Source organism: Leopardus geoffroyi, chromosome A2, assembly GCF_018350155.1.
Source record: "Leopardus geoffroyi isolate Oge1 chromosome A2, O.geoffroyi_Oge1_pat1.0, whole genome shotgun sequence".
NCBI classification, from domain to species: domain Eukaryota; kingdom Metazoa; phylum Chordata; class Mammalia; order Carnivora; family Felidae; genus Leopardus; species Leopardus geoffroyi.
Window position 1 is genome coordinate 140,881,284 of NC_059331.1, and position 14,887 is coordinate 140,896,170.

Here is a 14,887-nt window from a genome sequence, read left to right on the forward strand (position 1 = left end):
GGAGGAGCAGAGAGAGAGGGAGACAGAGAATCTGAAGCAGGCTCCATACTCTGAGCTGTCAGCACAGAGCCCGATGCAGGGCTCGAACTCACAAGCCGCTAGATCATGACCTGAGCTGAAGTTGGATGCTTAACCAATTGAGCCACCCAAGTGCCCCAGATTGTGGAATTAAAAAAAAAGTTTATTTATTTATTTTGAGAAAGAGAGACAAGAGAGCATGCACCAGCATGGGTAGAGGCAGAGAGAGAGAATACCAAGCACATCCCATGCTGTCAGCGCAGAGCCCAACGTGGAGCTTGATCTCACATGAGATCATGACCTGAGCCGAAATCAAGAGTCTGACACGAAACTGATTGAGCCACCTCAGCACCCCTGAAAATTGTGGAATTTTGCATCCAAGTTATCTGACTCTACTCACATATTCCCCACATTCTGCAATGGATTAACATCACAGTTGCAGACTTATATTTAGAGTCATGTATCTGTCCTTAGAATACCTTCTTACTGCCATTTCTTGCAATTGCCCAATCCTTCAACTATTTTTGAATTCTAGGTAAGACTTCTGTAATTAGCACCTTTGCTCACCACTCATCTTTCAAGTTCCAATGCTAGTTCCCAAGCCCTACAAAAATTTTCCTCTGCAAATAATCCCTATTCGCTTTTGTTAACTATCATTTGCAGTATTATTTGTAATGATAAATGTTTTCCCCATTTGGCTAGAATGGTTAGCCAGGAGTTATCTCTTCTTGAGCTTGCTTGGGGAATCTGTGGGCACCTACTGATTCACTATGCCCTACATATTTAACTCTTAGTAGAAGGGCAGATGTCCTGATGTCTTGATAAAAAACAAAGGAGAGTAGGGGCACCTGGGTGACTCAGTCAGTTAAGTGTCTGACTCTTGATTTTGGCTCAGGGAATGATCTCACAGTTCATGGGGTCAAGCTCCACATCGGGCTCAGAGCTAACAGCACAGAGTCCAATTGGGATTCTCTTTTTTCCTTTCTCTCTCTGGTCCTCCCCTGCTGTGTGCGTGCTCTCTCTTTGTCAAACAAATAAATAAACATTAAAAAACAAAAACAAAAACAAAAACAAAAACGAAGGAGAGTTAACTCAGGATAGCAATCACTGTTCCCGAATTCTCTGAATCAGTTAAGACTCACCTTCATAAGTTGCGTGCTGTCTCTTTATCAAATCGACAGTTCAAAACTTTTACTTACATATTGAAATGCTCAGCGAAGATCAGGTTGGTGGAAGTACCAGTGATCGTTGTCAGTCCACCGATGGTGGAAGAGTAAGCAATACACAAGCACATAAGTTTACACATCATGTGGTCCTTCTTTGTTCGATACTTGGCTCCTGTGCCTGAATTCTGTTCAACAGAAAATAGTTTACACATCACGTGGTCCTCTTCTATTTGTCTTCTGCGCCACCAACATTTAATCATTTTCAAGTCATCTTTACAAAAGAAAAAAAGGCGGCCTTCTTAACCTTCTTCTCGATCAAACCACTGCCCTACCTCACTTTCATTTTCACAGCCGAACTACTCAAAAGAGCTGTCTACATCCACTGACTGCATTCTTACTCACACCAATCTGGCTTCCATCTCTTCAGTCCACCCCAAGTGTGCTTGCTGTGATTATCAATGGCCTCCACATTACTAAACTCAACAGATACTTTTCAGTCTCAGTTTTGTAGACCTCTCAACAGGACCTGAAAGACTTAATTGCTTCTTCCCGCTTGAAAACTCTTCTTAGGGCTTCTGTGGTATCTCACTCTTCTGGGTTTTCTCCTACATCTCTGCTTGTTTCTCTGTCTCCCTTGTCAGTTCATTTTCCCTCATCTTTCCTTAAAACTGGAATTTCTTGAACACTATGTCATGGGCACCTGTCTCTTTTCACTGCAATGTTCATCCTTAGGAAATCTCATATATTTTCACTGGTTTAATGAATATAGATACACCAGACCATCAATTCTGTTCTTCAGCCCAGACTTCTCCTTTTAGACCTACATACCCAATTAACTGTTTAACATAATTTGAATGTCTTAAATAAAACCTCAATCCCAAAATGCTCAAAACCAAACTCACCATTTCCTTCCTCAAATGTAGTTCTTCTTCAGGATCACCTAATTAATCATCATTATATAGTATCATCATCATTATAATTACAAATACTTATAGTGTGCTTAGTGTACAATAAACACCATTCTAAGTTAAAATTAAATAAACAACTTAATCCACTTTATTCTTACAACACAATGAGGTTAGCGCTGTTATCCCATTTTACACATGAAGACATGAGATAAAGTTAAGTGGCTTGCCCAAGGTCACATAGTCTGAAAATGGCACACTTGGATTTTAAAGCCGTGTAGTCTTGTTTTACAATTCATAACCTCAGCCACTACACTATATTGCTTGTCCTCCTTGAAAACATTCTCTTCCTCACCCTCCCAAATCATGTCAATTTTATCTACTTAAATATGTCTGGACTCTTTCGTGTTCAACTCCACTACTATCACTTTGGTATAAATCAAATCTGATTTGGGCTACTGTAATAGCCTCCTTATGGGTATTTATCTATCAAGTCTTGCCTATTTGAGACCTGTCCCACACATTTCAGCCTTAAAAAAATATAGATGTATTTTTAAAATATACAAATAGAGGAATCTCCCTATTCCATACAGATAGGTATGCTATCTGTGATATACGCACTGAAAGATCTTTGGGAGAAATCACAGAAAGGAAATATTTTCTATTCACTGAAAACCATCATGGATGTGGGAATGACTTAGCATTGTAGGGTCTGGTGCATTGATTGTAATTTGCCTCTTACCTTCTAATTAACTTAAAAGTTAGCCCTCTGGGTATCTACTCTTCACCTAAAATAATTTGTAAGTGTCTCCTTTTGTCTAATATTTCCTACATTTCCTACATGGAAATGATGTGTATTTTCCACGATAAAAGCTGCCATTGAAAATTTGAAAAATAAATGGTATGTAAATAAAATAGCAAAATATCTTTAAAAATTATTATAGTGGTACAAATGAAATTTAGGGCTTAAAAATGATCTATTTTGCTACAGAAAAGACCAAAGAGAAACCAGAAAGTGATATATAATTTGGATACAATTAAACTGATAATAAGAATGGAAACTTAAAGATGTAATGTGTATAATAATTCTCACTGACACATTAAAACTTTCAAAATTACAAAAAACACTTTCAAAACTACAAAGAAAAAACTGGATTTCATATAAAAGCTGAACTGCAAATATATGCATATATAGGTGTTTATATATGTATATAAAGCACAATGACTAAAATGCATTGGCTGATATAAAATTTTAAAAATCAAAATAGGAAAATACTAATATATTCACCATGTTTTATCCTTTATGGACTTCCCATACTTTTCCCTCTGTTTTCCCTTTAAAACATACATTAATGCTACTGCACATAAGGTGATATTTATGCAAATATCATGGACAATTTAGAAACATTAAAAATTCAAGTTAAATTTAAATTCTGCAATAAATTGTAACACTAATAGATCATAATACATGTTAAGGGTTAAGTGCAGGTGTTGGGAGGTGGGATGGGGTGCAACAGTTCTGTTATCATCCAGTAAATGTGAACCCCATGCAGTCAGCTCTATTGTTTGATTTTGTTTTTGGTTTTTGTTTGTTTTTTGTTGTTGTTGTTTTTGGCTTAGGTCATGTGATTACTGGGTCGAATTTATTGAGATGATGTTATAGTAAGGGGTAAAGATGGGGTTCCAGAGAGACAGTAGTGGAGGTCAGTGGGCAGAAAACTAGAGCTGTTCTTAAAAAAATTCTTTTAAATTTAAATTCAAGGTAGTTAACATACAGTATAGTCTTGGCTTCAGAAGTAGAACCCAGTGATTCATCTCTTCCATATGACGCCTAGTGCTCATCGTGAAAAGTGCCCTCCTAATGCCCATCACCCATTAACCCATCCTCCCACCCACGTCCCCTCCAGCACCCCTCAGTTTGTTCTCCATATTTGAGTCTCTTATGGATACATCCCTTAAGAAAGCCTGAGACAAGCCATTAATTGAGCCAACTACTAGTACAGAAACTACAAAAACAATGGAAAGGAGAGTCCTCAGCAGGTTAGTCTTTTGCTGAAGACAGTGGTTTCAACCTGAGACCAAGGGTTGACCAAAGGGCTCAAAAGAGATTTGTAATAAGTCATTTGGACTAGAAAGTCAAGAGCATGTGTTTGCAGATATGAGGACAATAAAATAAGCACTACATTCTTCCATAAGTAGATGAGGAATTTGGTGTGTGTGTCTGTGTGTGTGTGTGTGTGTGCATGCATGTGTGTGTTTGGTGTACTTTCTCCTAAGAGTTTGGGAGGGAAAAATGATTCCTATGCAAAGAAAAGAAGAGATGCAAAACATCTAGAGGGGTGAAGCTGGAGACAGTCAGGGATAACATGGCCAGAGAAGACTTCCTGTGCTAAGAAGACCAAAGGACATTGCCATGGACATACTGTGAATGGGAAAGTGCTTGCTTTATAATGTTTCATGATGGGGACTTATGTGAATTTAAATATTCAGAATAAAGTAATTTTTATAATAAAAATATATCCACACACACATAATGCCTAGCAATAGCCCAAAATGAAAAATGTCAAAATATTAACAATAGAATTGGGGGTATCTTCTGTCTTCTTGATATTTTTTGTATCTTCTACAATCATAAAAGAGTTTTCCCAATATATAAAAGAATTGTAGTCTATTAGTGCAGACAAGTATTTAGAGATTACGTGGTACATTTTTCAGAAGACCAAAATTCATCTTAAATGTGACATAGCTGGTCACTGTAGGACTGAAACCAGAATCCATGTATCTGAGTTTCCAGTCAATTATTTCTTTTGTACCATTTGACCTTCCAGAACACTTTTTATTTATGTGTTTTTAAATCTACACCTAAGACTTTATACTTAATTACATTTCATATTGCTTTTATCATAGCAATTGTAATCTGTTTTTATTCAATCCCAATTGTTTGTTATTTCACACAAATATGACATCTAAGACCTTGTGAATGTACCTTCTACAAATTCTTCCAAGCGACAGACAAATTTTGTCTAAGATATGACCAAATGTCAATCCCATGACATCATCACATGGGTGGTGCTCAAGGGACATTTCAGAACAGAAATCTTGCAGGTCCAGATATAACTCACTATTGCCACCTGGTGGCTATGACTGGAGATTCCAGGGGCATGTTAAACCTTTCCTTCCAATCTTCCTTACTAAAAATGCATACATGAACCAGCATAGGCTAAACCAGTGGTCTTCAATCAGGTGCATAATAATTCACTGGGGTGAGAGTGGTAAGAAAACGTTAGGGGTGTCCATTTACATTTAAATAATTATTGATGGCTAATTGTACAAAATCTTAGTTCTAGCTAATCATTTTCTGCTTGCTGAAGACAGCCAGTTTAAAATCTTCTAGCTCTTTTTGGGTATTTATTTGCACTTATCTTAAAAATATCCATAGGATATAATATATTTATTTCGCAGTTGTTGGCATTACAATTAAATTTCTACTATGTTAGACGATGGGAATTTCGCTTTCTTTCATAGACTTGACCACTGAACACACTCACACTTTTCACGTCCCCATTATCCTCCCATTATGACTACATGATAATTTAGAGCAGAATTCAATGTTCAGAATGCTGCCTAGAGTATAGATGTATGAACATCTGAGCAATACAACTTATATTACTTTTCCTGTTTTGTACTTTTTCTACCCCTCCTTGTTTGCTTAATTTTCTAAGTTTTGCTTAGTTTTCTAAATAACCACCACTAAATGGCCCCAACCATTCTGTGGTTGTTTAAATCTTCTCTCAGAACAATCAAACCACATACTTAGCCTACACCAAGTATTCTACCAACTTCACTGTCTTAGAGCACTTCTTTCAGAGGCCTTCCTAACCTTTTCTAAGTCCAGTCATGTTCTTCTCTACATCTGCAAAGATCTACCTAGACTTTAGTCTATCCTCTTGCTTCTACCCATAATTTGACTGGATATTGATTTCAAGATTGAAAATAAATGTTATGCAGAATGTTGAAGGCATTTTTCCCTACTGTTTGAATTTCCAATGTTGCTATAGAGAAGTTTTTAGCCATTCATGTTTTTCATCCTTTTTAATGAATCAGTTTTTCCCTTTTCCTGATAACTTTTGGATCTTCCTTTTTTCATAATATCCTGAAATATCAATAACCTTCTCAATGTGAGTGTGTTTCATCTCTTATGTTGGCACCCAGTGGGACTATTAATCATAAAAATTATATTCTTCCACTATAGAAATTTTCTTCAATTTTTGATTAGTCTTCACTCAGTCTTCTCTATTCTTTTTCTGAAATTTCCTATTATTCTCTTCTCTTGGTTCATTCTATTTTTTTCTACTAAATTTTCTATTTATGATGTAATTTCATATTTTTAAATTACATTTTATATATTTTATATTTTATTTATGTTCACATTTTATTTTTTGTCTTCTTGTTCCTCTTTTAAAGAATTCCATTCATGGATAAATTCCTAGAAACATACATTGTACCAATACTGAATCATGATGAAATAGAAAATGTCAACACACTGATTACTAGCAAGGCGATTGAGTCAGTAATCCAAAATCTCTCAACAAAAAAAGTCCAGGACTAGATGGTTTCATTGGTGAAGTCTACCAAACAGTCAAAGAATAATTAATACCAATCTTACTCAAACTTCCAAAAAATAGAAGAGGAGGGACTCTTCCAAACTCATTTTATGAGGCCAGCATTAATTACCATGATACCAAGACCATTCAAGGACACTACAAAAAAAGATAATTACATGCCACTATCCCTGATGAACATATATGCAAAAATCCTCAACAAAATCATAGCAAGCCAAATTCAATACATTGAATACATTAAAAGGATCATATACCATTATTAAATGAAATTTATTCTAGCGATACAAAGCTGATTCAACATCTGCATCTTGTCAATGTGATACACCTCGTTAACAAAATGAAGGATAAAAATATCATATTGATAGATGCAGTAAAAGTGTTTAACAAAATTCAGCGATCAATTATGATAAAAACTCTCAATAAAGTGAGTACAGAGGAAATGTACCTCAACATAAGAAAGGCCATATGTGACAAGCCCACTGCTAATAACATACTCAATGGTGAAAAGCTGAAAGTCTTTCTTTTATGATCAGAACAAAACAAGGATGCCCACTCTCCACATCTATTCTACAGAGTATTGGAAGTCCTAGCTAGAACAAAAAACAAAAAACAAAATAAAACAACAGCAACAAAACAGAAAAGAAAGAAAGAAAGAAAGGGAATCCAAATTGGAAAGAAAGAAGTAAAACTGTCACTGTTTGTAATGAAATGATATTATATATAGAAAACTCTAAACACTTCATGAAAAAAACTGTTAGAACTAATAAAAAAATTCAGTAACATTGCAGCAAACAAAATCCATATGCAAAATCTGTTGCATTTCTATACACTAAAATGAACTGTCAGGAGAAGCAGAAAACTATTCCATTTATAATTACACAAAATAATAAAATATCTAGAAATAAATTTAACCAAGGATGAAAAAGACCTGTATATTGAAAACTAGAAGACATTAATGAAGAAATTGAAAAAGACACAAATGGAAAGACATTCCATGCTTACAGATTAGAAGAATCAATATTGTTAAAATTGATACTACTCAAAAGCAATCTGTAGTATCCAAACTACCCAAAGCAATCTACAGATTTGATGCAAATTTGATCAAAATTCTGATGACATTTTTCACAAAAACAGAGCAAACAATCCTAAAATTTGTATGGAACCACAAAACACCCTGAGTAGCCAAAGCAATCTTGAGAAAAAAGAACAAAGCTGGAGGCATCATGCTACCTGATTTCAAACTACATTAAAAATCTATAGTAATTAAAATACTGTGCTAATTGGCATAAAAACAGACTCATAGATCAATGGAACAGAATAGAAAGCCCCCAAATAAAACCCACATAGATACAGTCAATTAATTTATGACAAAGGAGCCAATGGGGTAAAGGAGGGCCTCTTCAATAAGTGGTATTAGAAAAAGTGGACAGCCACATGCAAAACAATGAAATTTTGCGACAATCTTAAAGTATACACAAAAATTAGCTCAAAATGGGTTAAAGACTTGAACATAGTCTGAAACCATAAAACTCCTAAAAGAAAACTTAGATGGTAACCTCTTCGACATAGGTCTTGGTGATGGTTTTTTGAATCTGACACCAAAAGCAAAAGCAACAAAAGCAAAAATAAATAAGTGGGACTCATACTAAAAAGCTGCTGCACAGCAAAGGAAACCATCAACAAAAATGAAAAGACAACCTACTAAATGAGAGAAAATATTTTCAAATCATATTCCTGATAAGGGGCTACTATACAAAATATATAAAGAACTCATACAGCTCAATAGCAAAAACCCCAAACAATTTAATCAAAAAATGTGCAGAAGGTCTGAACAGACATTTTCCCAAAGATGACATACAAATGGTCAACAGGCACATGAAAAGATGCTCAACATCCTTAATGATCAGGGAAATATAAATCAAAACCACAATGAGTGATCACCTCATACCTTTCAGCATGACTATTATCAAAAAGACAAGAAATAATAAGTGTTGGTGAGGATGTGGAGAAAAGGGAACCCTTATGCACTGTTGGTTGGAATGTAAACTGGTGCAGCCACAATGGACAACAGTATGGAAGTTCCTCAAAAAACTAAAAAAGAACTACAATATGATGTAGCAATTCTACTTTGGGGTATTTCTGAAAAGAAAATGGAAAACCTAACTCGAAAAGAAATACGCATACCCATGTTCATTGCTACATTATCTGCAATAGCAATGATATGGAAACAACCTAAGTGTCCACTGATGGATGAATGAAAAAAGAAATTGTGGTATATGTACACAGTGCAATATCATTCAGCCATAAAAAAATGAATGAAATCTTGCCGTTTGTGACAACACAGATGGAAATCAAAGGAATTACGCTAAATGAAATAAGTCAGACAGTGAAAGACAAATATTATACAATCTCTACTATATGTGGAATCTTTTAAAAAAGTAAAACCACAAAGCCACAAAAAAACCACACTCATAGATGCAGAGAACAGATTGGTGGTTGCAAGAGGCAAGGGGTGAGGGGGTTAGAAATAGGTGAAAGTGTAAATTTATTTAAAAATAAAAACTAAAAAAAGGATGGCGCAAGACAGCATATATTGTATTAAACATACCTATGCTGAAAAAAAAGAACACCCTTCATATATTCCATGAATGCAATTCCTTTGTTTACCTCTCTGTTACTCTATTAATGATAGTCTCTTTTCTTGTGTTTTCACCTTCTTACACAGTTTCCATTTCCTGCAGCTTTCTGCTTTCTTTTTGTTTCTTTGGAACTCTCTCTTTCATGCCCAAGATATTCTTCAGATATGTTGGCTCATATTTAAGACAGTGGAAAACTGTTTGGAAGCTCTATACATGTGCTTTGGGATTTGTTATTGATTGTGGGTTTCACTGCAGTATCATCTGACTGGGCCTTTTGTTTTTTTTTTTTTTTTTCCTGAGAAAACCCAATTCTATATATTTTTACCTTTTCTTTGTGTTGATTACATTCCCCAGGGATGGACCCCTGGTCTCCTGTCCATTGACACCTGGAGGGTATATGTCTGGCTCCCAGGAACAGTTGAGTAGAAGGCAAATTTCTCACCATTTGACATATAAAATGCCTCCTACTGCCCCAGTTATCACTGTGAAACCCTCCTGTGACCTGAACAGGTTCCAGCTCTCTTTACCCTCTGCTTTACCAGATCTAAATATTCCACTTCTGTCTGGTGGAGGAGAAGCAGTTGCATTTATGTAGAGTTGAGGAAGAAATTTGGGAATTTAATGTTTCATAAGCCATTTTTTACTTATCCTTGATTTTCAACATTTTAAAAACTTTGAAGGCTGCTGCTATGTAAATTGGATTGTTTATTGTCTTTCCTCACCATTGATTTAAGATTCCACTTTCGTGACATAACTGAGTCATCCTTTTATTTCCAGCTTCCAAAATGATTTTGCTGTCATCTCTTCTCTTGACATTTATAGAATTGTAACTTATGACTTAAAAGGTCTATTTGTTCTTGTTGTAATGGAGATTTAGGATAGGGTGAAGGTAAATGGGCTTATTCAATCTGGCATCTTATTGGAAGATGCAATATTTTCTGTTTCACATTAAAAATAAATGAATGAATCTTAACTAATAATTATTGCACAGATCGACCTTGGTGCCTTGATGGTCTATGCATTGGTGGATAATATAGGTAAAAGGTCGGGGGAGAGTAAAAGCTCCATAGTGTGAAGAGGGATTGACAGTGGGGTCCTGTCTCCTTTGTTAGCTCTCAGCATATTGAGTTTACATGTACTTGGTTAAGTGGATAACAGATTATACTTTGTAGTTTTAATTAAAACAGCCCTCTCATAATACACATATGGATTTAAATGATTTCTATAGGAAATTATGTATGTAAAGAAAGCCCAGAATAAAGATAATACATAAGTGACCAGAAAGAAAATATGAGAGGAGATCCTTCTACTCCTAATATGAACTCTTCATGAAGATCTGGTAAGGATCAAATCTGTAATAACTTGAACAATTCAGAGAAGTTGGTAACAAAATTGAAGTTATCAATAAGACTCCTGGAAATGTGATTTATATCCACTGTAGTTAATAAAGAAGTATTTGCATATTGTGAATTGGAATATTAGATTATATAGTAATAGTATGATGAATAGAAAGATATTTAAAATTAAGCACTTAAGACATGAAGACTCTTTATAAAAATTCTACTTTTCTAGCAATGTCAAAAATCATACTTAAATCCAAGGTTTATTTAATAAAATGCTATTATCCTAAATGTTAAATATTTAGAAATTTCCTTTGTAATGCATTCATGAATAGCTGAAAATGAAAATATATGTGTACTGGGAAAAATCTTTTTCTTTCTATAGGAGTAAAAATGACTGACATAATATACAAATAACAGTGGATTTCTCTTCAGCTATATGACAAGTCAGATCTCCTGCTAAATAAAATGTGGTTTAAATATTTAAAAAGCACCTTAAGATGTATTACAAAACTATACAAAAGTAAGGGATTTGCCTTGACCCTAAATAAAGTGAAAATGGGAATCTTAAGTGAGTGACTAGGCAGCTTTTTGATCTGAGGATATCAGTTTATTCTTTTGCAGAGAGAGCTGGGACGGCAGATAACACCTAAGGCCCACCCTCCATGGGGAATCATGGAGGAGAACACTCATAAAACGGGTATTCTTTGTAAAAATAGACAGCAAGGAAATCTCATCCTGACTTAAGGGGAAAACATAATGTAGCCTAAAAACTCCTAACCATGACCACTTTTAGTCTGAATTGGTGTTACCTGTGTGTTAAAAGAAAAACAATAATATAGAAGTTCTATGCAGCTGCAACCCAGGACTTAAGGAATTCCCACAGAAGTTTCAAGAAAAACGAGTATTTCAATATTTATTTATTTATTTATTTATTTTTATTTTTATTTTTTTAATTTGAGAGAGAGAGAGAGTATGCAAGTGGAGGAGAGGGGCAGAGAGAGAAAGAAAGAGAATCTTAAGCAGGCTCCATGCTCAGCATGGAGCCTGATGTGGGGCTCGGTCCCATGACCCTAGGACTATGACCTGAGCTGAAATCAAGAGTTGGATGCTCAACTGAATAAGCAACCCAGGTGCCCCTATCATTTCAATATTTAAAAACACAAAACACACACACACACACACACACACACACACACACACACACACAAAAGGCAAGAAAAGTGAGGAAACAGCAGAAAGCAAAAACAGGCCAAGGAGCGATCTACAGGACCTCAGACACTAGAGCCATTAGACATATAAGTAAATTAATTTATGATTAACAAAATTAGAGAAGAAATGGAAAATATGAGCAAAGATAAAGAGACTATAAAAAAATCACCCAGCAAATCTTAAAAGGAGACAAATAGAATTTATAGAAATTAAAATTTAAGTAACTGAATTGAGGAACATCTGGATGGCTCAGTTGGCTGAGTATCTAATTCTTGATTTCAGCTCAGGTCATGATCCCAGGGTTGTGGGACCAAGCCTCATGTTGGGCTCCACACTAAGCATGGAACCTGCTTAAGATTCTTTCTCTCTCCCTCTACTCTTCTCCCTTGCTCATGCATACTCTTTCCCTTTCTCTCTCTCCATAAAATAAATAAAATTAAATAAATAACTGGATTTAAATACTCAGTAAATAGTTAAACAAAAAAGATAGACATAGCTGAAGGCAGAATTAATGAACTGGGAGATAGATCTGAAGTTACTCATGATGTAGTCTAGCAAGACACAGAAGGAAAATAAAGGTGTTAAAAAGCATGGAAGACAGAATAATAAAGTTTAACATATGTTTAACTGGAGACTCAGAGAAAATAATGGCTGAGAATTCTCAAGAATTATTGGAAAAGGGGCGCCTGGGTGGTTCAGTCAGTTAAGCGTCCGACTTTGGCTCAGGTAATGATCTCTCAGTTTGTGAGTTCGAGCCCCTCATTGGGCTCTGTGTTGACAGCTCAGAGTCTGGTGCCTGCTTTGGATTCTGTGTCTCCCCCTCGCTCTGCTCCTCCCATGCTCATGCTCTGTCTCTCAATAATAAATAAACATTAAAAAAAAGAATTATTAGAAAAGATTCAACTTACACACATGCACATAGACATGCACATCTTTTTTTTTTTTTTTTTTTTTTTTTTTTTTTAATTTTTTTTTTTTCCACGTTTTTATTTATTTTTGGGACAGAGAGAGACAGAGCATGAACGGGGGAGGGGCAGAGAGAGAGGGAGACACAGAATCGGAAACAGGCTCCAGGCTCTGAGCCATCAGCCCAGAGCCCGACGCGGGGCTCGAACTCACGGACCGCGAGATCGTGACCTGGCTGAAGTCGGACGCTTAACCGACTGCGCCACCCAGGCGCCCCAGACATGCACATCTTTAAAGTAACCAAAGAGAAAGGATTGTCTGTTAAAGGAATGGCAATTTGAATGACAGCTAGCTTATTTCTAACAGCAAAACAGTCAAAAGACAGTAGGAATACTTGTCAATATGCAACGAAAAAAAATAGTCAATCTAGAAATCTATAATCACAAAAATATATTCCATGAATTGTAAAGACCTTTATATAAAACAAAACTGAGAGTTTACCCTCAAAAGGTACTCTCTGAAGTACATTCAAAAGATATATTCAGGCAGAAAGAGTATGAACCCAGAAAGAATGTTCAAGAAGCAAGAAACAATGGTGAACAAAGATATTAGTAAATATGCACATAATTGTACAAAGCATTGATTTAAAAAATAAAATTATATAGTTTATAGGAGAATGACAGAGTAGAACTAGAAAATATTAGAAAATGGCCACACATAAACAGGAAGAGATGGTATAGTTGAAATGTCCTAAGGTCTTTGTCCTGTTCAAGAGGAAGGGAATAATGGATTCTTTTTACATTTTTATAAATCAAGCATACGTGACATTATAGTTTGAACTGTGTCCACCTCACATTCATATATTGAAGCCTTAACACCCAATGTGACTGTTTTGGAGATAGGGAATTTAAGGTGGTAATTAGAGTTAAATGAGACCACAAAGGTAGGGCCCTAATGTGATAAAATTGTTGTCCTTATAAGAAGAGGAAGAAAGACCAGACATCTCTCCTTTTCTCTCTGCTTCTGCAAAGAGAGAAGGCTGTGTGAAGACACAGTGAGCAGGCAAGCTGTCTATAAGCCAGGAAGAAAGGCCTTACCAGAACTAACCCTGGTGGCTCCTTGATCTTAGACTTTTATCCTACAGAAATGTAAGAAAATAAATTTCTGTTGTTTAAACCACCAAGTCTGTCATGTTTTGTTAGACTTAGTTGACCAATACACATGATAAAAATTTTCAGTAAATCTATAATAATAACAGACACAGAGCATAGTGGATAAGTGTGTGTATGTGTGTGTGCGTGTATATATGCATGCGTGTATATATGCATGCAGGTGTGTGTGTGTATGTGTGTGTGTATGTGTGTGTGATGAACTAAATAAAGAACAAAAAGAAAATAACTGCAAAAGAATGCAGGGAAGAGATATAAAAAATATTTGGAAAAAAATAGAAATCTGATATTCAAAATTATTCTAAATTTATAAAGTCACAAAAAATTCAAATGGATAAAACTTGTCAGGCAAAAATCTTCAACCTGGATAAAAATGTAAAGCCAGCAATATGTTTTTTTTTTTTTATAAGAAATACATCTAAAGCATAAGGACATAGAAATATTGAACGTGAAAGGAGAGAAGAAATGCTAGGTAAAGTCTAACCGAAAGAAAGCTGGCACTTAAGGAGACTTCTGGGGAAGATGGTAGAGTCAGAGGATTCTAAGCTCACCTCCTCCCACAGATGCAACTAGATAACACTCACATCAGTGTAAATAACCCAGAAAAAGACCTGAAGACTGGCAGAACAGACTCTCTACAGCTAAATGTACAGAAGAGGCCACATCAAAGAGAGTAGGAAATGCAAAGATGAGGTCTGGAACCAAACATACCCACAGGACTCTGTGCAAAGAAGGGATATTGCTCAAAAAAGGAAAGGACCAGACCCTTACACCAAACACCCTAGGCATGGGGGACTTGTACAGGGAAGATGAATCCCCATAACATTTGCTTTGAAAACCAAGAGACTCAACAGTCAGTGGGGCTTAATACCTGCAACTTTAAAAATCAGCAGGGTCAGCTCTGGGAGAG

General features: G+C 35.6%; 1 protein-coding gene across 4 annotated transcripts in view; it reads right to left on the bottom strand.

Annotated features, from left to right (window-relative positions):
- Positions 1-14,887, bottom strand: part of SLC13A1 (solute carrier family 13 member 1) — a 143,882-nt gene that overhangs the window by 73,725 nt on the left and 55,270 nt on the right. For all 4 annotated transcript variants that reach the window (XM_045495476.1, XM_045495478.1, XM_045495477.1 and 1 more), the window contains exon 7: positions 1,218-1,369. In XM_045495476.1, coding sequence (XP_045351432.1) covers positions 1,218-1,369 — 152 coding nt within the window. The remainder of the gene's footprint in view (positions 1-1,217; positions 1,370-14,887) is intronic.